The sequence below is a fragment of the Tursiops truncatus genome, chromosome 9, assembly GCF_011762595.2.
Source record: "Tursiops truncatus isolate mTurTru1 chromosome 9, mTurTru1.mat.Y, whole genome shotgun sequence".
NCBI classification, from domain to species: domain Eukaryota; kingdom Metazoa; phylum Chordata; class Mammalia; order Artiodactyla; family Delphinidae; genus Tursiops; species Tursiops truncatus.
In genome coordinates, this window is record NC_047042.1 from 43,783,524 (window position 1) to 43,811,135 (window position 27,612).

General features: G+C 43.1%; 1 protein-coding gene across 1 annotated transcript in view; it reads right to left on the reverse strand.

Moving 5' to 3' along the window:
- Positions 1 to 27,303, reverse strand: part of NXPH1 (neurexophilin 1) — a 292,562-nt gene extending 265,259 nt beyond the window's left edge. The window contains exons 1-2 of the mRNA XM_019931387.3: positions 26,874 to 27,303; positions 25,846 to 26,009 (exon numbers count right to left, since the gene is read on the reverse strand). Coding sequence (XP_019786946.1) covers positions 25,846 to 25,899 — 54 coding nt within the window. The 5' untranslated portion in view covers positions 25,900 to 26,009; positions 26,874 to 27,303. The remainder of the gene's footprint in view (positions 1 to 25,845; positions 26,010 to 26,873) is intronic.
- Positions 27,304 to 27,612: the final 309 nt, after the last annotated feature.

Below are 27,612 nucleotides of genomic sequence, written 5' to 3' on the forward strand. Positions count from 1 at the left end.
GAGCCCCCGTTTACCTTCCTCTTCCTTTGGAATAGGAGGTCTAGGGCCATTAGGAAGAAGGAATGAAAAAGAACAGAGTTGCAAAATTGGTACATGACAAATTTCAGATAAAATTAATAGAAGTTTAGCTTCAAATACTTGGCCTGGGTTAAAAATGATAGATTATATCATTCTTTTTTTTTTATTGAAGTATAGTTGATTTACAAGGTTGTTAGTTTCTGGTGTACAGCAAAGTGATTCAGTTATACATATATATATTCTTTTTCAGATTCTTTTCCATTATAGGTTAATACAAGGTATTGAATATAGTTTCCTATGCTATATTTGTAAATAAAACACTTATTAAGTTTCTTTTATATGCAGAGATGCTTTTACTTATCTGAATAAAACCAACAAGGGAACTAATAGGAAAACAAGAAATGTCACATACTAAACTGTAATCCTAAGGAAAGCCACTTATTTCATTAAACTTTGGAGGTCATGATGGCATAGCTCAGTTTGGCTAAGCATCCATATTTTATATGCCTCGTGGCTGCTTTCATTTTCAAAGGGTCTTCAGCCCTGTATCATTCATTCATGAATTCATTCATGCAACAAATACTTATTGCCTCTAGAGCTCTTTATTGCTTTCTGTCATTTTCTTCACAGACACACAGACTTCATAATGGGATTTATTCCTACTACCCAACCTTACTCTTTCCCCCTTAAATTTTCTTTACCTTTTCCACTTCATTTTGATGCATTTGTCTCCCCAACCTCACAGTTCCTTCCAGCCTTGAGGACCCACAGTGGGCCAGTTTAACAGACTGGAATAAAAGCTGAAGTCATTAGTGGGAAAAAGTAGTGCGTGCTTTTGCATTAGTATTTCTAGCAATAAGTAGAGGGCAGGGTAGCGGACAATTACACATTTTCCCAAATTACACTGAAAATGCATTTGAACATTTCAAAACTCTGGCACTCAAAGTTGTTTTCACTGTTGATGAAACTGTAATTATACTATTGGGCAATTTAATTAATTTTGTGTTTTATTACAAAAGTCCACGATTCTGCCTAAATAGAGTTAAATTAATGGAATATAAATTGGTTTGTCACATCTCCAGGAATTTTCGTGAAGGGTATTTGGCTTTAATTTGCAAAATCCAGTAAAGTCTCTACATGATAAAATTAATCATCCTTCTCTATCATTTCATCTAGAATTCAGGTAAAAAATGCATAATTTTATGTTCTCATTAACCATTTTTCCTGCAAAATACTAAAATTCTTAGATAAGCATTAAATTATTAGACCACAGAGACAACTCAAGATGTTCATTAAGTTGACTCCTTCTGCTTGAAAAAAAAAATCATTAATAGATCAGCATCAAAAAGCTACTATATGATAAGGAGGCTGTTTTATGTAATTGTAAGTGTATGGATAAGAATGCCCCAAGACAATAATCAATTTATAAATTTAGTTTAAGAAAAAGAGGGGATCATTTGCTCCTTAATCTTACCCCAAAATTCCATTTCCATGCCAGAAAGCATCTTCCCAATAGTTTTGTAAAGTGGTTCTTTCCATCAAGATTATTTAACCTGTAAATGTGCTATGTTTTACCCAAAATTCCTCTTCCACTAAATTACCGTAACATAACTTTCCTTCTCTCTCCTTCTCCCTCTCTTTCTTTCTTATTTATCGCAGGTTACTCTTTTCAAAACCCTATTAAGTAGTTAAGCAAATATCACAATCATCACTTAACAGATGAGAAAACTGAAACGTGGAATGCTGAATGACTTTGGGAGCAGTTTAGTGTAGGAGAAATACTGAAGAATTTGAAGTTAGAAGTCCAAGATTCTATTCCTTATTCCCCCTGTAATAAACTAAGTGTTCCTGGATTAGTCACTTCATCATTCTTCAGCTCATTTTCCTTAGCAATAAGATGAGACTTAGTATAAATCAACTCTAAGGTGCATTTCATCTCCAAATTCTAAACCTTGTCTAACACTGAGAGATTCAGAATTAGGATACAGGTCTTCAATTACTCATCCAGTCCTCTCTCCACTGCTTAAGTCAATAAACCTGAAAGTCAAAGATCCTCCCTGCCTCTTTGGAACATCTTTGTTCATCATTTCACATCAACACAATTCAACAGACTATGAAGGAAAAAGAGCAGAATATGTACAAATTCATTAGATATCAGTTCATTCAGACCCCCCAATCAATTCATTATTTTTGTGGGCCAGCAATTCTTTTCATAATTTTAAAAAATATATCAATTCAATTAGAGCAAATCTCAAAGAATTAAATAAAAACATTTAGTATGACTTCATGAAGAACTGCTCCGGGAACCTGGCCCAAGCATTTGACTCTCTGTCTGACCTTAAGCAAGTAAGTGAACTAGAATTGGTCTGAATGATTCTTAAATTTTTCATAGCTCTGAAAAATTTAATTGTTTTAATCAACGGCAAAAAAGATTATAGAAATGCCTACCTTAGTCTTCAAAGAAACACGCACATACACACAGGGGGTAAAAATGGCCTTCACCTGGTCTTTGCCAGAAGGCTGAGAAGCAAGGGTAGATATGCGAGTATTTTACGTGGATCCTCACTGAGAGCTCAATCCAAAGAGAATGCTGAGGAAATCTAAGCATGAACAATGGGGGAGACTCAGTAGCTATGAGATCTAATGGGCCAATGAAATTGGCTCACCTACCTTCTGAGGCTCCTCTCAACTGTTTTTGAAAAAAAATTCAGCAAGAATTAGGGTAATGAAAAGCATCCTACCAATGAAAAATATGGTGTGTGACTAGACCCTCAGTTTCTCAACTATGTCAAGGATGTGGGCCTCTAGGCTGAGCTGTCACGGCACCATGATTCATTTTTTTTTTATATCTTTATTGGAGTATAATTGCTTTACAATGGTGTGCTAGTTTCTGCTTTATAACAAAGTGAATCAGTTATACATATACATATGTTCCCATATCTCTTCCCTCTTGTGTCTCCCTCCCTCCCACCCTCCCTACCCCACCCCTCTAGGTGGTCACAAAGCACCAAGCTGATCTCCCTGTGCTATGTGGCTGCTTCCCACTAGCTATCTATTTTACGTTTGGTAGTATATATATGTCCATGCCACTCTCTCAGTTTGTCACAGCTTACCCTTCCCCCTCCCCATATCCTCAAGTCCATTCTCTAGTAGGTCTGTGTCTTTATTCCTGTCTTACCCCTAGGTTTTTCATGATTCTTAACTACCCCTAGGTTCTTCCTGATTCTTAACTACATAGTTTGACAAATGGTTTCCCCATCAACGTATCAATTCTGATCCAGCATATACCAGTCACAGATTGTATCTGCGGGTTGTTTCTTTCCCCCATTTAGGAAGAAGCTCTGGAACTGCCTGAGAAAATTAAACTACTTAGACTAGAGAAGTAGAGATTTGTTTCATTTGCATCAGTTGCCAACTATTGCAAAATGGCTGTACCGCAAAGGGCATTTCTTTAAAGACATCAGAAATTAAGTGGAAAAGCCAAGAAGTAATGGCGCTTCCATAACGAAAGAGTTTGAAAATACCTCTTAAAAGCCGTTTTTAAATGTAAAAAAACCCATAGCTCCTACAAAGTGTTTTTAGAGGTCCATCTGATGAGCATAAATACTCAGTTGAGCTTTGTGGATATAAGAGATTCTCTGTTCTACATGTGAGGTGCCGTGTTTGAAAGTATGCCTAGGATAACGTGCCACCATTCTGATAATTTAATATAGTTTGAGAGTTGAAGAGTTTATTTAGTCAATGGTGGGGAGGGTGGTGCAAATGGAGAGTTAGCATTGGCAAGGAAATAAATTGAAAACATAAGTCAAAAGCAAAGCCTTGTTTTCAACAAGCTGGACCTTAATAAGTGAATAGATATGTAAGAGGGCAACAACAGCTTAAATTACAAGTCTCATAAAGCCAAAAAATTGTTTCCTTTTATAGTTAATTTAATATAGCTTTATGAATTTGGATGCACAAAGTATGAGAAATAGAAAAATCAACTACTTTTGTTTTAGTTCGTTTTTCTGCTCAAAGTCAAATAAGCCAGAAAAAAAGTTATGTTTTCAAGCCTGTCGAATTCCTTTTCCTCCATGATTCACCGATCCCTGGTATGTCATGTCTGGCCTGGAAGAGAAGCAGATGTCATTCCAATAAGACCTCTGTTTCCTTGAACCTGCATCTTCATTCATCATTTTTGTCACATGCTGAGCACACACAGCCACTTGGACCAGACTCAAGGTCCCATTGCCTCTGTGAATTCTAAAGAGATGGGCAGATTATTGTATAAAATTGCTCAAACTACAGCAACCTTGAAATCAAGTAATAATGATGAACAATCACAACAATTATTTATTATTCCCAAGCCAGGGATCAATGAGTTAATCAGCTATCACCAAGATGAACCAGAATTCTTTATCTCCTTTACAAACTTTATGCTTTTAGGTAAGATCCCCCTAAGTCAATATATTAGGCTTTCACCCTTATGTAGACAGGGAGTAGCAAAATAGTATGAAATCCTGTGGTTCTTAATTTCTCTTGCTGGCAAGATGAAAGTCAGCAGACTTGATTCTAACTCCTACACGTGTGACCCAGGTAAGACATTTAACTATCCTGTGCCTCAGCTTCACCACTTATAGAATAAATTACCAACAACTAGCTTTGTTCCTTCCCATTTCAGAGCAGAGGCTATATCTAGAAAAGTGCCTTAAAGAATTGTTCTTTTCTGTAAGAGTCAGCAAATAAATGACTGGCAAAGAAACAGCCCTTAGGACACATGGCAAGAAAACCCTGCATCTCATATTTGGTTTGAATGACTGACAAGTACACCAATGTGTATTGTAACAAGTCACTTTTTATTTTCTAGGTTAGTGGCTTCCAACAGCACCTGATATTTAATATTGGCCAAAACACTTTTGGAAGAAGTAACAGAAAGTGGACGCTGATAAGCATCAGGCAACTTCCTCCCAACTTGTGCTCACAAATGGCTTGTGAATGTTAAAATTCCAGGCTGGAACATTGCTCAAATTCTGATCCTTTCTGGGAAATGCCATTCTCTCTGGACAGTAAACGTCAACTCAGGCTACAAGACTGTGCAGATGGTATTCAGAAAGAGGGAAGTCTGTTCTCATTGTGAGCTGAAATGCCCTGGCTTGGAAATAAAGCTTTACCTTTCACCCTTCTGCTAGAGCTGTTAACAGCCTGGATTTCCATTCAAAGATCCACTCCTTTCCTTTTTCAATGGCAACACAAAGGAAAATAGGACCAGAGATTACTCACCAAGACACAATATTCAGTACATCAATTTTCTCCATGCATGGAATATTACTCCAGCTGATTAAAGTCTTGGGATTAGCCTTTTAAAGTGGCCACAAGTTGATCTTTAGTTTAAGCCAATTCATTTTCTTTTCAGACCTACACTACAGTTTTGCAAACACAGCTTTAGTCCCCTTTTGTTAAAGTTACATATAGGAGAACTAATAATATAATTCGTAGAATAATTCAGTGACTCATTGGGGGCCGTATGGAAAGTAACGGCATGGCATAGCATTACAAGGCTCCCTCTGATAATCTGAGACACAAGACACAGTCCATCTTGCCCACAGTTCACTCCACAGTGCATAGAAGCTCAGATGATGAAATCAGTAGTATAAGTTAGACTTCTAGATTCCAGTTTCTAAAAATTGTCCTTGTCTTTTGCATTTATCAGAGAAAAAAGATTTCTACATAATTTCTCCACAGACCTGTTTCCTGTCTCTGAGACAGGAAAAGCACCCCCCACCACAAAATGCCCTGTTTACCACAAGCACATAAATATAAGGCAGTAGCTAAGAAAGATGAATGTCCAGCTGCGGTAACCCCCAAGAACTGAGAAATTCATGATTTACCAAAAACCTGTTATAACACCCCATGGGGATGTTAACTCTGGTTTCAATATTGAGACTCCAGTCAACACTGATTGCTAGAAAAGCTGCCTCATCCTTTCCACCTTTACCATGAACCAGCAATATTTCTCTAGAACCATGTGTCCCTTTTTAAAGGGCCCTTTTGTACTCGTTCTTAATTTTGAGGATAGCATAGATTAAGGGAAGAGAGATACAGTAGGAATCAGAAAGAGGAGCTAGTGGCTAAAACGTATCATCAGAGGATTTTCTACATCCTTCTCCACGAATGGTCCTAATTCTACCACTTCCCCAGTCATTAGAAGCCAAAACTGGAAAAGAACTAAGGGCTTAGAAAAGATGAAGAATTGTGTAGCAGGGGAAGAAAAGTGCACAATGAAGAGGAGAAATGCAAACCAAAATCACAGTGAGATATCACCTCACAACTGTTAGAATGGCTATTATCAAAACATAAAGAGATAAATGCTGGTGAGGATGGTGAAAAAAGGAAACCTCGGCATACCATTGCTGGGAATGTAAATCAGTACAACCACTATGGAAAATAGTATGGAGGTTTTTCAAAAAATTAAAAATAGAATTACCACATGATCCAGCAATCCCACTTCTGGGTATACATCCAAAATATATGAAATCACTATCTGGAAGAGATATCCACACACCAATGTTCACTGAAGCATTATTCACAATATCCAAGACATGGAAACAACCTAAGTGTCCACTGACAAATGAACAGATAAAAACAATGTGAGATATAGATACACACATATATAAACAATGAGAGTATTATTCAGCAATAAAAAAAGAAGAAGGTCCTGCCATTTGTGACAACATGGACTTTGAGGGCATTATCCTAAGTGAAATAAGTCAGACGGAGAAAGACAAATACTGTATGATCTCACTGATATGTGGAATCTAAAAACAACAAACTCATAGAAACGAAGAGTAGAATGATGGTTGCCAGGGGCTGAGAGGTGAGGAAACGGGAAGAGGTTGGTCAAAGGGTACAAACGTTCAGTTATAAGATGAATAAGTTCCAGGGATCTAATGTACACCATGGTGACTATAATTAACAATACCATATTAAAAACTTGCAAGTTGCTATGAGAGTAGAGCATTAATGTTCTTACTGTAACAACAACAAGAACAACAACGAAACAATCATATGAGGCAAGGGATGTGTTAACCAACCTTACTGTGGCAAATATTTCCCAATATATACATGTATAAAATCATCACATTCTACACTTTAAATGTATACAACGTTATATGTCAATTATATCTCAATAAAGCTGGGGGAAAAAGCTGTGAGAGAGAACCAGCTCCAACAGACATTAAATAAAGCTAGACAGCCTTTCTAATTAACACAGCGTGGTACTGGTACATACAGAGGCAAACAGACCAATGGAAGAAAAACAGATGCAAGGATATTTAGTATACGATAAAAGCGTCATCTGAAATCACTGAAGCAAAGGTGGTATTTTAAACAATTGATGGTAGTCTGTCTGCCTATCCATTTGAAAAAATAAAATTAGACTTCTATTACACCATACATAAGACATAAATTCAAAATGGATCAGGGTTCTAAATGTAAAACAATAAAACAACCATGTATGTACAAGAAGAAAATATGGATGAATTCTTATATTATCAGGGTGTAGGCTAATTGATAAATATGATCACATTAAATAAATTTAATTATAAAAAAAGGAAATTCTGATACATGCCGGAACATGGATGAACCCTGAGGACATTATGCTAAGAGAAATAAGCCCTGTCACAAAAGGATAAATATGGCATGATTCCACTTATACGAGGTACTTAGAGTAGTCGAATTTAAACAGACAGAAAGTATAATGGTGGTTGCCAGGGCCTGGAGAGAGGGGAAAATGGGGAGTTGCTCTTTAATGGGTATAGAGTTTCAGTTTTGCAAGATCAAAAGAGTTCTGGAAATTGGTTGCACAACAATGTGAATGTACTTAACATTATTGAACTGTACACTTAAAAATGGTTAAGCTGGGGCTTCCCTGGTGGCGCAGCTGTTGAGAGTCCACCTGCCGATGCAGGGGCCATGGGTTCGTGCCCCGGTCTGGGAAGATCCCACATGCCGCGGAGTAGCTGGGCCCGTGAGCCATGGCCGCTGAGCCCACACGTCCGGAGCCTGTGCTCCGCGGCGGGAGAGGCCACAACAGTGAGAGGCCCGCGTAAAGGTTAAGCTGGTAAGCTTTATGTTATACTTTACCACAATTAAAAATAAAAGTAGATTTTTTAAAAATTTTAACCATCCTTGCCAGAGACCAGCACGAACTAGATTCCTAGGGAACAATTCCTCATGAGATTTTCCCAGAAAAGCAAAGTAAGAAGCACACTCATCTCCTGAGCTGTCAGAGGGAGCAATCTGCATTGACGCTTCTTACCAAAGAGGATCCATTTAACTTTTGCCAATGCGTTTGCAAAACAAAGGAGAATTCGTGAAGCGTCTCTAGTATCAATCCCCACAGCCACCACCTCACCCTCTCCCCCACTCTTTTTAACACTTTATCAGGCACCAACTTCTACAATACCATGAAATCTGGAAAAACCAAGACATGTCTATAGGATGCCTACTGTAAAAACAGCTTAAGCATTTGAACAAAGGCATGGAAAATGCTTCCTTCTCCCCTCTTCCCACCACACACTAAATGGCTTTGCCTAATTGCTTGAATTACCCATCATGAATAACCCCCAGTAGAGGTGTGAAAGAGAAACCTATTAAATCAACATCACATATTCACATTCCTAGTCTCAAGGCCTTGCAAAGCCCTAAAAAAGGAAGATATAAAACATGATGGAGGGTCAAGAGTGTCAATGAGTTTCTAACGCATCAAGAACCAAGACATTAAGGAAGAAAATGATGCCTTCAGGAGATCTAATAAAATAAATAATGGGAATAGGAAGACTATTCAATAGGTCCACTGGAGCAGCTGCTCGAAGTTTTATCAATGATAGTAACACACCTAGAGAAAGAATGTATCAAAAAGATCGAAAGGGTCTGTCAGCATAGAAAACAAGGATTCAGAGAAGCAAGCAAGGTGATGCATGCTCAGCACTCTCAAGGATAGGAAGACACTAGACAGAAAAAGGGAACCTTCGACTCTACTTTGGGGTCTGCCATGCGTCTTATGAAATAACCTCAAAGTTATATATATATATACACACACACACATATATATATACACATATACATTTATAAACACACACACATACATATACATATTTATATGTATAAAGTTTTGATTACTAATTGGACTCTCCAGAGCTACCATATTGAAAGTAATGTGCTCTGAATAGTGTTTTAGATACTCTTCTCACAGCAAAAGGGCATTATCAAAATGATTTGCTGGTTAGAGTGAGTCTATTTCTGTGTTAACTCTAGGAGCACTGGTAACGTTCAGTTTCTGGGCCCTGGACCAAAGCAATTGCTCCATGCTGACGCCACCCTGCAGGACTTCTGCATAGCTAATCAGCCAGTCCTTTTCTATCAGCTTTTCCCATGACTGTGTAATGCACAATATTTAATTTAAAATGTTACCAAATTTTTAAATAAAGAGTATGGGATACATTCCATGAAGCACATTATGGTAATGAACCTGGTTGCCCAAGTTCATGAGGACCCTGAATGTCTCATAAGAAAGGGAACGTAAAAGATGGGAATGATTTCCTTGCCTATTCAACAATCTTTCATAATCATAAGCCTTTCATAAAGGCTTATAATCAACCTTTTTCAGCCATTTGAGGGTTGAGTTGTATATAAGATGACCATATAATTTACCATCCCCACCAAAACACTTTTGAAAATGAGATGGTATTTTTGATATAAATGATAGGCATAAAACAGGACTTTCCCAAGCAAACAGGGGTGTATTATCATTGTCTTACGGCCTTGGTCATTCAATATTCTTGACATATCTACTCAGAGAGAGGACTAATACTCTTTACAATTTAAAAAACAGCTAGAAATTTTTGAAACAGAGTGATCTCAATACATTATTCAATAAACAAAATAATCTCCCAAAGACAGAAAAACTTGTGATGATATTGGTCTGCTCATCTTCCCAAAATAATTTGTTCAGCTCGAGGTTAGTAAGAAAAAGGAACTCCTACTGCTTCTGATAAAGCCATCTGTGCTTCGGAAATGGCTGACAGGTACCTCCAGAAGAAGCAGTCAAAAGTCATTAACAATCAAAATCATGACAATTAAATACAAGGATCTATCAGGGTCTTATTATCCAAATTTCAATGAAAAGAATTCAAACACCCTCTCTCTCAAAGAGAAGAGCAGTTACTTTACTGTCTAAGTCCATTGGTTGCACTCTGCTATGAGGGTTCTCAAACCCCATTTTCTGACTGGCCTACAAGGAAAGGAATGGTGATAATAATTAGAATAAGCTTGAACCCCCAAAATTTTTCAAAAGCACATTCTTCTCTCATTGCAGATTTTCAGCCAGACTATGTATTCTGGGAAGATCTGGCATTTTTAAAAGTTCAAAGTTGAAAGCCCACATTCTATAAATAAATCTACAATGAACTGCTAAAAGGTTTATTTCTGATTTCTTATTTCACAAACTAGGAACTAAGCATAAAAATACTGGGTCATAAAATGCTTAAAAAGTAGATTACTAAAAACTAATAGAACACATTATTATCTATTGAGCCAATGATGGGTCAAATGGCATTTGGAATCCTTGCAGAGAATATGAATATGACCTTCATGTATACCATTTACAGAAAGCAATTTTATTTACATTTTTAAATCCACATAAAGGTGAAGGATGATACTGCTGCAAAATGGAACATTTAATTTTTTGCCCCAAGGCATAACTAAGCTTTCCCAAGGTCAAATGTAGTACAAGACTGAAATGACGCCAGACTCTCCACCTTCATCTCATGCCAGAGGGCTTCTACTTTGGGCAGGAGTATCTTGGATCTACCTTTATTCTTCAGAAATAGAAAAATTCCTAAATTCAACATAGACCGAGTAATTCTATAAAATATTTTGTGAGCACTTTTCTATTTTACTTTTAAATCACATATCCAGCCCACAGTGAAAATGCCTATGCTAAACTAGTTAAATGTTTGGGGCTATTTTGACTATAAGGTATTAAGCTAAACAGATTTTCTAAAGTTTCTTAATTTGTATCAATGTGCAAAGATTTTGCTTATAAAATAACATGGATTTGCATCTCTCTTTTATATCTGTCAGCTCTCAGAAACACAGAACTCACAAGGATAAATGCCATGAGAAACACTAGAGTTTATGCCTCTTACATGTGGTTATCCCCTTACAAATAAACTCTACTCTCCTCTCCCTACCTCCTCCTGCCCGGACATGGCAAATAATTCAGAAAACAGGTGTGTGATTTGTTAGAAGAGATATGGATGTCATGGATCATTTTAAACTCCATCACAGATGACTGTAAGAGCTGTGCTTTATGCCCGGGTCTCACTTATTACCTTACCCTGAGGCCCAGGGATCATTTTTCATATTGGTCAGGTCAATAGATGCAGAGTTCCTAAAGAGACCGTGTCCCACACACGCCATCAGCAGAAGCTAGAGTCACAACCATCAGTGTCAAATCTGCATATATTACCTTTGTATCCCCCCTTTGATGCACTACATCTAATAAAACTACTAAATTACAGTAGTACCAACAGCGTTTTATGTACACATCCAGTTATTCAAATAAGGTCTATCCAGAGGGAGGGGTAGCAAGAACTAGTCACTGAAGTAGAAAGCAACCCAGTTCCTACTTTCAAAAAATATTTTAATCACACACACACACACACACACACACACACACACACACACACACACACACACTATGGTGTTGTAATTAAAAGCAGTGGCTCAAGAAATAGACTATCTGGAAGAGAATCTTTCCACCTTGCACTGTTCACTCACATTCTCAGTGCCTCAATTGTTTCATCTATAAAATGGAGTGTTATTAATGATATGACTAGGATGGGTATATTAATATATTAATATTTAGTGATATTAGTAGTACCTTACTGATGGTACCTATCACCTTACAGGGTTAAGAGAACTAAATGAAAAAAAAAAAAAAATCCATGCTAAAGTCCTGGCACAGTACTTGGCTCAGGGTATAAACAAGAAGGTAGAAGATTTTATCTTTTGCAGTCATCTCCACACCTTCCCCACTTTCAAGTCAAATCCAAGACACAAAATACTATCTCTGTGTAGGAACCCTTCTTGGGTACCCAGGACAATGCCTTGGAAGGAGGCATATGGTGGCCTACAGGAGATATTCTGAGCAGCATATAGGAAGGGTGCTATGCTCTCAACCCACTAAATTATTTCATCTAGTACTTCTGGGGAGCTAATGTACTGCCACATACAAGCGTGCAGCTAGAATGAACTTCACCAGAGAAAAGCAGCCTGTATCCCCTGTCCAAAGGTCTTTGGACTTTAAAACCCAGTGGGCTGTACATTTTGATTATGTTGTGTGCAAATTTTAAGAGAATTTCAAGTGTTAAAAAAAAGTAAATAAAAGAAAATACTGTTCACAAATTAATCAATACTTAAAATTAGATCTTAATAAATGCCCACAGTGTTTGCCACCTGAAATTAAAACATCACAAGAATTCTCATTTCAATTAGGCAATCTGTTCATTGGGCCTGCCGATGACTTGTCTCTTCATTTCTATAAACACTTGGGTAGTTGCTGTAGAAATGGCCATTTTCTTGTGTTTTAATCATAATGGTTACTATTCCCATTAAATACATATGGCTTACGGGACAGCCCTGGGCAAATGGTACAGCAATCAACCAGCTGCAAGAGGGAAACAAAAGATAGGATTGGTCTTAGGGCAGAGCGGTGTTTCATCCCTGTAACAGCTGTGCTGGAAGCATGGGAACCTGGTCCAGAAATCTTTCCCTCAACTTTTTTCCTTTACTATTGATTCACCACTGCTATGTGCCACACACCTTTCTAAGCTCTTTGTAACACATTAACTCAGTTAATCCTCAATAACAACTCTGTTGGGTAGGAGGTATTGTTAGCCTCATTTTACAGATTAGGTAATTAAGATCTGAGAGGTTAAAAAGTTTGCCCAAGGTCACAGAATTAAGAAAATACTTTGCCATTCTCTTCCCCTCTTTTCTCCTAATAAGTCTTTTATCAACACCATTTCCCTTAAGAATTGAAGTGAGAGAGAGAGACCGGAGGGGGGTAGGGGCATCCAGGATGAATGAAAAGGGCCTATTTTCTCCCTCCTGTGGCCAGGTCTTCACTGGAGCAAGAAGTCACCCACTTTTTCATCATTACTTTTCTATTCCTGATTAGAAGAGTAATGAATTCATTGCTGACATTGCACAGGTGCCATGATATTATCCACCTAGCTAGAAGTAGTGGTCTTTGGGAGGATATCAGCCATCTTTTGGCATGTTGATTTGCTGTTAAAACTTCTCATTTTTTTCAGCATTTGTTCAAGGGGGGAAAAAATCCATCAGTCTGAGAAACGTGCAAATCCATCTGGCCACACATTAGAGCTCTTCTAACTGTGAAGGATTTCAGTCAAGAATGCAAGGCAGGATTAAACATCTCAGGCCAAATCATTCACTCTTCATGCTTCCACACTCCAGAACATTTCAGCCTGACAGCAGAGCTGCAGATCCAAAAGTGGGAGCTCAGCTCATATGTGCTAGTGCCAGTTCTGCTTTAGTTTGATAATGGCTAGAGATTGTGGCTGCCTCTGGTGCAGCTACTCATAACACTGCCTTACTAAACCATCAGAAATAAGGTTGAAAATCTAATATGAGGTACTCATCATTCAATTACATATTTCTTGTGAAAGAGGCAAAAACTCTGCCATGTTCTGCAAAATCTCAACATCAATAGCAATTAAGTTTCACATCAAGAGCAGAGAAATACTACACTGACTATCCATGAATAACTTCATATGCAGTGGTTTGCATCTTTCTCTACATTTAATGCTGTAAGACAATAAATGATGGTGCCCTGGCATAGGAAACTATTCACAAATAAGCAGAAAAATTATGTGAGTAAAGGTATTTTATATTTCCAGTTTCAGAGATCATGTAGTAGGTCCCATTACCAACAGCACAACTGCTCCAACAACAAATCACAAGTCATAGTTCAATTCAGTTTTAGAATCAAACCTGGGATTAATTATGGCATTTTCATTGAAAACTTCTCAAACGAAAAGTGTAATGGATCTCATGTAATCTGATGCATGTTTTTAAGAGTCTTCCATCAAGTATGGAGCAGCATCAGCAATGTATATAGATGGTTGGTAAATTAGGGCATTGCTTCTCATTTAGAGGAGATGTTAACACAATAGTCTAGTGGCCATTTATACAAGAAGAAAAAAATATGACCATTCTAGAAGTTTACCTAGTAAACTTCGAGTGAAGTGGGGGAAAGGGGGAAGAAGGCTTGGAAAAGGTCACTATGGTTTTAGGCTGCGTAAAATTCTCAGTCTAATAAGGCAGGAGAAAAAATATGCTTCATTCCCCAAACGAAATGCATAGTAAGGAAAAAAAAATCCATAGTGGGGCTTACGGCTTGTCTTTGAGATCATAAACTAAGTAACAGATTAAAGAGAAATGCAGTCTTTAATATATGTTTAGAGGGGGAAAAAAAAAAAAAGAATGAGGATCTCTCATTTTTCCAAATTTTGTCCACATCAATGAAAAACATGCAGAGATTTATTTTAATAATTTCACTATACTCAGAAAGACTATTTTTATGAGTCTGATGCTAAATTAAAACCTCTATCCATTTTCCTATTCAAAAAATGCATATAAAATGTCCAGTGTATTCAATGCCAATAAATATATGGTTGATCATTTTAAACAAAATAATAAAGCAATGTTGGAGGGTGTGTGTGTGTGTGTGTGTGTGTGTGTGTGTGTGTGTGTGACTTCATGGTGACCCGTGGATCTCTTTGTAATCTAGTAAGTCAATAAATTCATCTTTCCTAAAATTTTGATTATGTACTTAGATGTTGCCTTGGAACCTTACGATCAGTTTCAAAACTGGCCAAGTACATAAAAGAAGAAGCAGCCTTATGATTAGCACATCAGTGAACAAAGATGAACAATAAATTTCCATCACACTGTTAAACTCACTCAAAACAATCAAATACTTCATCGAACCATTTACAACTACCGATTGCACACCAAACCTGATTTTATATTCTCCCTATTTTAAATAGGTGTAATATTTTACAAGGGCTTCACGAGTAAGAGATTGTGAATGTAAAGCAGTCCATTAATTTTATATAAGCTGTTTTATATACCTGTGGGCCTCTAATAGCATTCAGCTACAAGGTTACAAGGAGAAGTATCATTTACTAAAGTTCAGTTGGAGAGGTTGGCATATATATACATCACTGAAATTCCAGCTATCGTGCCAGTAGTTCTTCTTCACCTAAATTGCTTTCATTCTATAGCTGAAAATACTGACATAAACAGGAAATAACGTAGTATCAGGTAACAGATTCCTATCAAGGAAATGGTACTGTCAAACCCAAGTTGAAATTTCGGGTCCAACAACTTATGAAAACAAAAGAATTCCCCATTATAATTTTCCATGGAATCCTTCAAAGAGGAGATGTACAGATATCCAGTCTTGCTCTTATGTGTGTGCGTGTGTGTGTGTGTGTGTGTGTGTGTGTCTGTATGTGTGTGTGTTTAACCTGTACATGTAAAAGGGTCTTCTAAGCCAGGACATTTTCTCCAAGACTTTCCATCATAAGTTTTCTGGCAATAACCTATCTTAGAGAAGGAAATCGGTGCCTTCTTCCCTTTAGTCTATGGTTTTCAGTTTTATTAAAATTCCTGTTGATTTGCTGCATGATGTCTTTGTGTTGGCTCTGGAAGGCCCTGTTACTCTATGTGTAAATGTGCATTGTGACAGGTTAGGGGCAGGGATAGGCAGAAAAATGTAGGGCTTTGCAGCTGTTTCCAGCTAGCTGCTCAACGTCCTACATCATACTGCAACTTTGCCACATTTAGCCTGGTATATATTTCCAGTGAGTGGCGAGCCTGGCCTTTTTCCCCACTAAGTTGGTACAAGCTAATTAATGTCTTTTTCACTTTATTGGGATCTCTCCTGAAAAAGGCATGACTATGGGGTCTGGTCTCACAGAGACAGTCTTTTAGACTTGAGGAAAGTAAATTAAAGTGACATTTCTGTTAATATCAAAGCAGGCTTATTACTTCAATATAAGCACTTCCTTAATTTTCCTTTCTCAGCATGCTACATAAATATAAATAAAAAGTCCTCCACTGGATTTATGTTACATATATCTCACGGAGTTTAATTATAAAACCTCTAAAAATGAAGATGGTGGGAGGAAATGATGCCAGTAGATCATACAGTGCTGGTGTTGTGTTGGCTAGCTGTTTCTGCTGGCAAGGAAACAAAGACACTCAGGTAATTACAATGTACCATGAAAGGCTGGGCTCCAAAGAAAAGAAAATTCCAGGGGAGAAGGGTATTATTATTACTTTAGTGGCTGGAAGTCCACAATTTTAAATTTTGTTCTCATCAGTATTATTATAAATGTTATTATAACTATGATAGTTTTACTGCAATTAAGGAGGAGGAGTTAGGGTTTTTTTAAGGGCCACACCCTATCTTCTCTGCAGCATTGATCTGCTGTAATAAGGGAAAGGCTGCCAGATGAAGACCAAGCACTCAAAGATACACACACACACACACACACGCGCGCGCGCACACGGGCACACACACACACACACACACACACACACCCCTCACTTGACCATAAGAACTGTGGCATTTCAGGGAACAGTGAAGACACCTCTACAGGAATACAAGTTTCATCCCAGCAGCTGCCCACCAGGAGCGTCAGGCAACTTCTAGGAGTGAGAAAGGCTGTGCCAGGGTGTGAGGGCTGCAGAATGGAAGAGAAATGGGGAGACGCTGTGCAATATACTCGGCAGGACCCTCAACAGTTCGGCGACTCCAGTGGGTGCAGGTGGGGCCCATTCCCACTCCTGGAAAACTGCAGCTGACTGGCGCGCGCAGGCAAAAGGCCAGCACCTCACCTGGAGCTGGAAGAAGGCCGTTCTCACCGGGGACCTTCGAGAATACCCTGGAGGCGTTATGCCTAAACCTTCCCCTCCCTTCCTATTCAATATTCGACTTCCCTTCACCTCCAGATTCGTTCTCTTCTCTCGGGCTTGCATTTCTCCAAGCTGGCTTCTCACACGGGTTGATGGAGCACTACCTGCCAGACCCCTGCTCCTTTAATACTGCGAGGATTTGCAGAATCGGGAGTCCAGAAAGGACTGGCTCTGACGCTAAGGCGAGAGAAAAGGACGGAACTTCCCAGCCAACCTTCGCCTTTGACACCGAGAACCCCTAGCGCCAACGCTCGGTACTCTCCGGCTTATTTCTGGACCAAATCAACCGTGTGACCGCCGCCAAGGAGGAACTGCTCGCACTTCAAGTGACCGCAGTGTCCGCTCTAGAGTGCTCGGGGAGGCCTGGGGGCGGGGGGGGAGGGGGGGGGAGTATGCAACAGAAGCCGGAGCAAGAGGGCGAGGGGAGGGGGAAGAGGAAGAGGAACGACGGTTGTTTATCAGTGTTCGAGGGGGTAGGGTTGGTGGAGTGTTTGTTTTGCTAAGTAAATAAGGGGAAACTGCCCCCCACCCCATCCCGGGTCTAATGATGATAGATCCCATGCTGCTTCGGGCCCCAAGCCGGGGAGCCTAACCACGGAAAATAATGAGGCTGCATCCCCATTCGTCTGCATTACGGGCGAGCCAGGCACTTTCGATAACAAATATATCGATTCCCTTGCTCAGGCCGTTGTTTCGCCTGCTCTCCGTGAATAATTACTGCTCCTCTGGAAATTCATAATAATTAGGACTCCGCACCCCAGCCCACCCCACGCTGCTTTTCAAAGGCGCATATCTGGTGGGCGACTTGGTGGCTCCAGCCGTGCTCCCCGCAGGTGGGAGACAGGGCAGGACTCATTGTTCCCCACTTGGTTTTACTCTTTCGAGACAGTTGGTTCCCCTCCTACCTCAGTTTCCTTGTCTGTCAAACGAGTCTTTTACAGTGTTAAAGATGCTTGCCGCTCTACCTCACAGGATTCGCGTTTCTGTTTGGGAGGAGGGGTAGATTTAACGAACTGTGCGAGGCAATGGGGGCAGGCAGGGGAGGAGAAAGTGGAGGAAAAGAAGGGTTCACCTCTCCTCAGGACAAACTCTGTGGCGACCACGTGACGCCGCCACCAGGGAGGGGGCGGGGAAAGGAGCGCTAACGAGAGGCTCGGACCACAGGAAACCTTGGGGACCTAGCGATCGGGGCTTAGTGCTCCCGGAAGACTGGGAGGAGGAGGCGGGTGGTTCAGGTCGCGACTGGGCGGCAGCGAGGTGTCTGCGGAAAGCGCGCACTCTGCTTGCAGAGGGGCCGAGCCCGCACCGCGGCTGGGAGGGAGGCCGGGCCGCGGGCACCATGCGGGGCGGAGCCTGTGGCGCTGTCCGTGGTTCTGAGGGATCGCTCCGCGGGCCCGGCTTGCCTAGCCGCCGGCCTCCGGCCAAGGCCCCATTCACCCTCCGCGCCACGGCCTCCCTCCGGAGAACCGCTGTTGTCCTGCCGGCTGCCCCAGAAGCATCGAAGCTCGGCGGCGTCAACGAAGAGTTCCCCAGAAGCCACGCTTCTGGTGTGAGGCCTTGGGGTCCAGACGCGAAAGGGCTGCACCTGTGTTTTCGTAAACCCGTTGGGACTGCTGGAGGTCACCTGAGGCTAAAAGCAGACACTGGAGAGCGCAACTGTGACGGCGGTGACTCAGGCTGGGAAACTTTCCCAGGCCCGAACTCCGCGGCTTCGGTCAGAGGGCTGAGTTTCCGAGTCGAGGGTCTGAAGGAAGTTTCTCGCTTCTAACTGAAGAAGATGACTTGAAATGGCCTTGAAAATCAATGGGTGGGAAAGGGGGTCTGAGAACGGGGGCGGCATATGTCAGGAGGACGCCCGCTTCCTCCGGTGGGGCGAGGGCGCGCAGCCTCTCTTCGCGCCCCTCGAGCCGCTGTCTTGATCCTTCCCGTCAGAATCCATTAGGGTCGCGGGGATATTGGGCGAAGCCCGGCCAGAGTCAGGTTCGGCAGGGACGAGGAGAGCCCCCACGAGCCAGTTTCTAAGGAAACACTCGGTTTTTACAAGCAGCAATTTGTTTTACTGTGGGAGAAAAACAGCACCAGAAAAGCCTCACGGTTCTCCATTCTCATGCAGATGCAGCGGTGTGCTCCGGCCCCGGCCTGCTTATCACCCTCCCCACCGTATTTCCAGCTGGAACAAGTAAAATACGCTCATTAATTTTAAAGGAAGTGGGAGCCGGCGAAGGCTTTTCGCTAGCCGCGGCGGGAGGGGCACGTGCAGCGCGCTCTCTGCTCCTGAGGCCCTAAGGCACTCACCATCCCCAGGCCCCAGCTCTGGGCTCCGACCTGCCTTCCTGAGCCCCCGACCTGATGCCGAGGAACCTTCTATAACAGTGGGACCCCTAGAAGGGGAATTCTCTCCGCCCCACCCCCACCCACCCCCCGCCAGCCCCCACCTCCGAAGTAAACAAAACATACTAGGGAAAGCTCTTTACAGAAGAGGCAACCAGGTTTGGAGCCCGCAGCAGAAACGCGGCAAGCTCATTAGAAGTTTAAACAACAGCCAGCAACCCGCGAGGGCAGACAGCAAACTTGGAAAATGCGCCAACGCGCTCCTGGGCGCGCGGAGGGGCTTGAAGAAGCCGCCAATACATATCATCTCAATAAAAAGCCGCTCTTGAAAGGCTGGCATAGTAATTGAGATGGGCGCTCTTTCCTGATCTGGGTTGGCATTTCCTCATCTCGTGCTGACAGAGCCAGCTCAGGAAATTGCCGGTAATATTCATCTGGGAAGCACTTTCATTTAAGGTAATTCATTCGACTTTCACAATAAATTGAGTGACATCCTTACGGCGGAACCTTTTTATCCTTGATTAAGTGCTTGCCAAGCTTTGGTTCCCACTTTATTGTCACATTCCTTCAAGCGGAGTCGTCAACCTGCCCATCGGCAGCAGAAAAATGCGCGCGCGCCGTGTTTACCGAGCTCCGGGAGGGGTTAGTGCTGACTTAGAGAAAAAGAGCTGGTCTGGGGCTTGAGTAGCGGGTAAATCAAGATCGCAACTTCCCGCAAACTGACGGCAGGACTGGCTAGAAGTATGTAGGGGGAGGCGAGGGAGCAGACCCGCCTTGCCACCCAGCTGCTCTGGAAGTCGCTGACCCGACGGCGCCCGGCAGGCTAACTCGCCTACTTCCCTCTATTAATTAAAATGGCGCGGACTGTTAAGGTCTTAGAATGAGATCTGAAGCTCCTAAAGGACGAGGTTGCTTTAAGAGAACTTACCTGAATCGAATCAAACCTAGGCATTTTTTTAAAAAAGAAAGAAAGAGAGAGAGACAGACAGACAGACAGAGAGAGAGAGAGAGAGAGAGAGAGAGATAGAGAGAGAGAGAGAAAGAAAAAGAAAGAAAGAAAGAAAGAAAGAAAGAAAGAAAGAAAGAAAGAAAGAAAGAAAGAAAGAAAGAAAGAAAGAAAAGAAAGAAAACGCTTCCTAGCTAGCCACTTGAGAGCAGGCAAACTTTCACAGCTTCCATCAGCTTTCTTTATGGGAGGAAGAATGCAACAAGAGGATTATTCTTCATTCTCAGGATTCCCTTTTGACCCTTAATATCACTGCGGCGACAGTCAAACTCACTGAGAGCTCTTCAGACCCCGCAATTCCAAGCAAGGCTGACAAGTACCTAGGTATCTCAGAACTAGGCGAAACCGGGAAGGCATCCCTTTGCCAATGCGTGGCCCCTTCTCCCCCACCCCCTATAAAAATCAAAGAAGCCCAAGAGAGAAAATTGCTTATTTGAAAAAGCAATATCCAAATGCTTTCATCACTCAAATGCCCTTTTGAAAATATTGTGGTCGGTGGTTATTACCTGGACAATACTGTCAATTTCTGTAGTCTGCAGAAAATCTTCCCTCAGATAGAAAAGCAGGACATTGGTCACCTATCTCAAAAAAATCAACCAATTTCCCTGCCACCTGATATATTTTTCTCCCAGACAACACATTCATTAAGGAGGAAATAGTCGCCAACAATTCAAAGCCAGATGGAAATCAACTTCACACAAAGAGGAGCCACAAACTTAATGGCTTTCTGGGAAAACACTGCTGAGAAAGTTGGAGCAATTCTAGTTCTCTCCTTCTAATACTGAAAGCTGTTTCCCCAAAAGTATCACTAGAAGGCCCCAGACCAGTATAATCCTCCTGGAAGTGAGTAGAAGTGCGACCCACCCAAGCGCTTTCCACACCCCCAGAGAGCTGCTTTCCTGGTCAGTGGAGAGTTGACTATTTCAGGGAAATGCCTGGAGTGGTAGCAACTTCTCTTCTCACAGAGCCCTGGAATAGGTCTTGAGACTGATGAGTTCTCACTTTGTGCTGCTGGGGCATAGGCTCCTTTAAAAATCTAGGTTTAATCCTTTATCTGGAAGGCTGATCTAGGGCACAAGAGTCAGGAAATTCAGTGGGATTGGGTAACTTATAGTACTGCCTCCGAGAGCTGACCTTAATAGAGGACACTGAATCACTGCTGTTAGGTAATGTGCTTTTCTTTTCAGGAATAAGCTGAAATTAATTAAAATGTTCAGCGGTCAGCTGGCTTAATTTTCAAAGAATGGGAAGTACACATACCTAGTCCAAAGGATAGACATTGGTGATCTCTTTCCTGCTACTTTTCCCTTAGCTTCCACATTTCTTAACAGCTACCTTCATAGTGAGTGGAATTCACCCAAACAGTCTGGCTTCTAACAGTGTAGAGGTAGTATTCCATGAATATATTAACCATGCTTTAATCTCTGTTAAACAATTGGTAATGGAATTCATATTTTCAGGATACCCTAAATTCAAGGGAATAGATGAATCAAAATGTTAAGCACAAGTTTGAGAAAGAACTTTCCATTTTTGCCCATATCGGTTAAAAAAGCGACTAGGATTATTAGCAAATTAATTTCCTAGCAAAAATGGTGGGAACTAAATTGGAGGACAAGGGGCCTCTTCTCAAAATAGACTGTGGATGTGTGACTTGATCACAGTAGCATCATTCAACCTCTCAGCAGAATCTCTGGACTCAGTTTCTGAGTGACGTTTTTGTTAACATGCCCTGGGAGTGCTATTTTACTTAATTCTTGACTCTGAAAATTGCCACAGGTGAGCCCCCAAGCAGGACACCTCTGCCTTCTGCTGGGAGGTGCCCTCCCTGCGTGCTCATGCCTGTCCTTCAGCTCATAACTCAACTTAGGACCCTCATTCTTCCGATCCAGAAACCACATTGCCCTAGATTATCCAGTGTGTGCTTCAATTCTGTTAAAATGCTATTATCTGTTACCCCATTATATCATACTGAAAATATCCTGGAATCAATCCAGAACTGACAGGAGAATAAAGATTGCAGGACTTTTTTATTTTTAACAAGTATTATTACACTATAAGTTCCTCTCCTGCTGAATTCAGAATTTTAAATCTGCAATTCAATAACATTCAGTAAACAGAAGATTTCCTTGCCTTTATTTATTTTTTTTTAATGATTTCCCACTCCCCTGCATTTATGGCTGGAGTTAGCCCTGTGGTGATTTTTGAGTATCCTAGCTAATATGCTTCAGGAGGTAACTTTGCAGACACATCTCTAATTTCCCATTGCAGTATTAAAATAGGCTTCTAGTTTGAAACAGGACAGACCCATCTCTCAAAGCACAAAAAAAGACTCAAAATTCTCAAACTAGAACAGGCATTCAAAGAACCCTGGGCCAAGAAACATACTTTGAGAACATTCACCTAAATACAGGCTGGGAACTGTGGCTTAAATATGGAGCACTGATCTGCTGGATAGAGAGTTATTTTTCACTTAAAAAAATATCTTCTTAAAATTGGGAGTATTTAAGGTATGTCTCTATAAGCAGAAGCCTCAATATTGTTGCATAGGAGATACCTAAACAAATCTTGATCCTGGAACATAATGTGTGATTATTCCTTGGGAAATATAACTGGGATTCGAGGGGCTTAAAGAGAAAGGTGATACTGTGGTATCAGCTATGAGGCAATGTACAGAGTGCCCCTGTCACTTAACTTGTGGTGTGAGTCCATAAGGACAAAAAAATTATTCATTTAACTCCTCCCTGGATTGTGGCAATTCAAGGGGAAAAATAAAATAATGGTTCTGCCACCCCTGCCTTTTTGGAGCGTAACTTGAAGCATCTCCTGACAACCTGCAGGCATCTATTGCAGTTTCTTGCAAAGGTCTGGGATGTTTTGGGGTGCGGCTCCAAACAAATGATAAATTCAGTTACTGTTTCTGGTATTTAACAAAATAGATGGAGAAAGAAGCTTTGACCACTTCTTGGTCTGTCTCATTGCCCCAGAGATTTAATCAAGGGTTTCTACGTATTTACTTGCCGAAATCCAACCTGTCCTGACTGCCCAATTCACCCTTCTAAATTCATTTCCATGGTAAAAGTCAGCTTCTTGCTCCTCCTGGAAAACAGCTTGGGATCTTGCCGACAAATAACCATGGGACTGCAATCCCTGGAAATACTGCCTTGGGTCACAGCCACCAGCCTTTTGTTTTTGTGGTGCGTGTGGTTTCTAATCCCCGACACACAAAACAACTTTAGATCGGAGAGAAAAAGAATGGACTTCTAAATCGCCTTCTCTATTTTATTGTTCACATTTTGTATTGTTTTGAGTGAAATTGGAAAAATTGTCTCCTTTCTCTGTATTGCCAAAAGGCATTCAGGTAATGAAGTCTGTAACTAAACGGTAATTGAATCAGCATAATTTTCACACTGAATGGTTTTCAAATGCTCCCAGTTTACAATTAAAGGAGAATTAATGCGCTTGTTGTTGAGAACGCAGCGCATTAGAATAAATCCAGCACTGTTGTTGCAATGAGTGGAAAACGGTTTAACTGCCAACAAACACATTTAAAATTTAACACAACGTATTGATTTCACTTCTACTTTTGACAGATTATTTTCCAGACTATCGAAATACTTGTTCCAAGCAATAACTGCACCACAGCCGCGAGCTTCTGCCGTGTGTGAGCACAGTTCAAGGATGTTACGAACAGTCCTGAGGTTCAGGTCCTGCGTAAAGGTATGCAGAGGAGAGGGGCAGGAGGGTTTCCATGGTCAAGGGAATCTTTAATATTCTCCCTCTGTAGCTTTCACTTTGGGTCCCTCCCCCTTCTTTCAACAAACAATTTCTGTGTTTCCTCTGGCCAAACTTTCTGCCCTGCTTCTCTAAGCTCTCAATGTCAGTGGGTTTACTGGACACAGGTGGGCAAGAATGATTGAAGATGAGAAATGGGAAGGACACTTTTTGCAGTGCGTCTGCGTTCTAGCCGGGGAAGGCACAGACTTCGGTAAAGGAGTCAGAAAGGCAGTTCTTTTGGATTGGCTGCCCGGGCTTTCACCTGTTTACCCCAAGGTGTCCTGTAGGCGAGGACACTGACGCGCAGCGCCCTCTGGCGTCCGCGGCTGCCATGGTCAGGCGATAAAGGTGCAAACACACGCAACACTGAGGGTTCTTGGATTCCAGCTGAAACCCGTTTACACACATACCCTTACATTCATATTCACACACACGTATACATACACATTCATTAGCATATACAGAGTTCACACAACTAGCAGCCCTGCAGTCACAGGCACCAGGGCAACAGCTGGGAAACGCTCTCAACTGCAGGTATGGCAACACTTTTGCTCCAACGATTGTGGGTTCTGAAGCCCTTGGGGTTGAGACGGCACCGCTCACCCCATTCCCGTTTATTCAACCCATCATGCCGCCCCAGCGCTTCTTGTTCCTACTCGGAACACATAGAGCCCTCAGTGCGCTCCTGCGGCCCAGAGGTAGGTTATGGGGTTCTGTGCACTGAGCACAACTTCACCAACAGGATAAGACTGTCCCTGGCCCTCCCTGAAGTCAGACCCGAGAAATCGTGCTCTCGGTCTTGGCTCCGCGCCGTGTCCACAGCTACCAATCCACCACCACCACAACAATAAAGTGCTTCCCTCAAAGCCCCCCACCCCGCCCACGCAAACCCCAGTTCCAACAGTGGGCAAAGTCCGGACCTCAGAAAACTCGGCTCTGGGAGGACTCGGATGGTAGCTTTGCTTAGTATTTTCTCCCTAGCGACAAGGTCTGCCACTCCCTAATAAGGGGGCTCAGCACTGGAACTGGGGTTTGGTTATCTGGTGGGAAGGAGAGATTGGGAGGAGAGAGAAGGGGAGCCTCTACATGTTTGCTGGAGCATCTCTGACCCAACTCCATCTGGACGCTTGTGGGGCTCCTAGATAGTTAAACTTGTCCTGTCTGAACCCTACAAGTCGAACAAAGTTACCTGCACTTCTTTATGTGCCGCATCTCCAAACTGGGGGTTAGGTGGGTGGATTTACTTTCAAAGTCGGGGACCTGGGCAGATTCATTGCTTTCCATTCTCCACCTCCATTTCCTTTCGTTTAAACTCTGGATGAACTAATAAGAGTTCCCTGTCTTCCACCCCTTCTCTTTGCCTTCTCTCCCTATAAAGCATCCCGTCCAGCTATCTCTTCGGTTTCTGGGTATCTAGGGCGCCCTAGACACGGTTTAGAATCAATCGCAGGAGAGGAGGGGGTACTGGAGCAGGAAACGAGGGTGGGAGCCCCGGAAAATCCCACAGGGATGGGGAGATCAGTTTGACAAAGTTGTTCCAACACCGTCGCTAGGAACGTCGCTCTCGCTGAATTGGCGGTCTCACCCTCCTCCCGCGCGCCCCCAGTTGCCTGGCCTTGCGACCAGGGTGTGATTGCGGGGGCGCGGGACTGGCAGCGACTTACCAAGTAGACGGTGGGCTGCAAGAGGAGAAGCACGTACCAGCACGTAGCCTGCATCCTCCCGCGTCTCAAACTTCCTCGGCGGTGCGTTCGCTGAGTCTTTGTTCCTTCAAAAACATAGATCCACCTGACATCCACTTTATAGAGCAAGGAGCGCTCTCAGCAGCCTAGATACAAATGAAATTAGACATCCCATGACCACGCGGGCAAGGTTAGGCTTGGCAACCAAGCGCGGAAAGGGGGTCGTGGCGGGAGGGATGGACCAAAAAAAAAAAAAAAACCCGGAGGTGGGGGAGGCAGGAAAAACTGAAAAGCGAGCAAATCCAGCGCCTGAAACCCGCGAGCGCGCGGTCCGCAGGCAGGCGGGCAGGAGGGTTGGAGGATGAGGGGCTCCTTGCGCCCTGTGCTGCTCGGGTGCGAGTTCCCGGGAGGTGGAGCCAGGAGGTGGCGGGGCACACAGAGCCGCGTGCAGGCTGGTTCCGAGACCAAGCGTCTCTGGCAGCGAGACCTGCCCTAGTGTTTGATGGCCGGGAGGCTCGGACTAAAGGCGGTGGCTGGTTCTTCGCCAGCCCTGGCAGTGCTCACACACGTACACACCAGCAGAGAGAGGTGGAGAGAGAAAGAGAGGGAGAGCGAGCGAGAGATACTGAGCGAGGGGGGCGCGGGAAGAGGAAGGGGTAGGTAGGGCTGACCAGGATTAGGTACCGGGTATCTCCACGCGTTTGGTGCGATGGGGGTGGGGAAAGTGAATGCAATTTGCATATAGGAAAGCCGGCTTCAATTTACCCATTCGAGCGCCCTGCACACACACAGATAGCACGCGCATACACATGTACTACTTTTTTCGAGCGAAGGGGCACAGCCAGTCGCTAACTTCTAGAGTGGAAGCCTGCCCGGGTCTGTGAGGGTCACCCCTCAGGCTCACTCTGTCTCCCAACCAGTGGCCTTCCCCGCTGCCCCTTCCTGCTGCCCCACCGACCCCACCCCAAGGTGTCCCCCATATCGGGACTGTGGAGGCGGAGGGTACGTACCGCACAGGACTGGGGGCGAATCCAGCAAGCAGGGACCGCTCTGCGAAGGCTCCATGGAGGAGCTACTCGGGCCTGGCGTCTCCGGCGTCCCGAACATGCCCTCCCTGGCGCTTCATCTCCATGCTCGGGCGCGGACCGGTCCCGCTGCCTTGTCCAGCCTCGGCAGAGTCCGCGTCCCAGTACCCGGGTCGCGCTCAGGATTGGTTCCGCGGGAGCCTAGGCTTGGCACAGTTGGATTCACGGTGCAGGAAACTTAAGAGGCAAGAGAGGGAGGGGAAGTAGAGGGGGAAAGCGAGGAAGAGAGAAAGGGAGGTAGAAAGAGAGGGAGGGTGAGAAGCGAATGCGCCGGGCTACTGCACCGGACAGACCGGGACTGCCCGCGTTGGATGTGGGACGAGCGGTCCGAGGCTCGCTGATTCCCGAGGCTGCCGAAGGATGGTAGAAATGACTTAAGGGGAGGAGACTGGGCAAGTCCTCAGGACTTGAACTTGAGATATAAGACACTGGCCTTTCGGAAGAAAACAGCCACACGGCAGGCGCAAGCAGTCCGAGTTTCAGAGGGAGGGGTGGGGTGAGCTGAGCCCCGAGGATCCTGGCGCAGCCAGCAGCTGTACCTCTACCGGCGGCCCTGAGAACCCCGAGAGCCACTCCGGAGCGGAGTCGCAGGCTCTATCCGTGGTCCTGCCCGGCCACTGGGGGACGCTCTGGAGTGCGCTGGGGTTCTCGGCGCCAGTGCCGT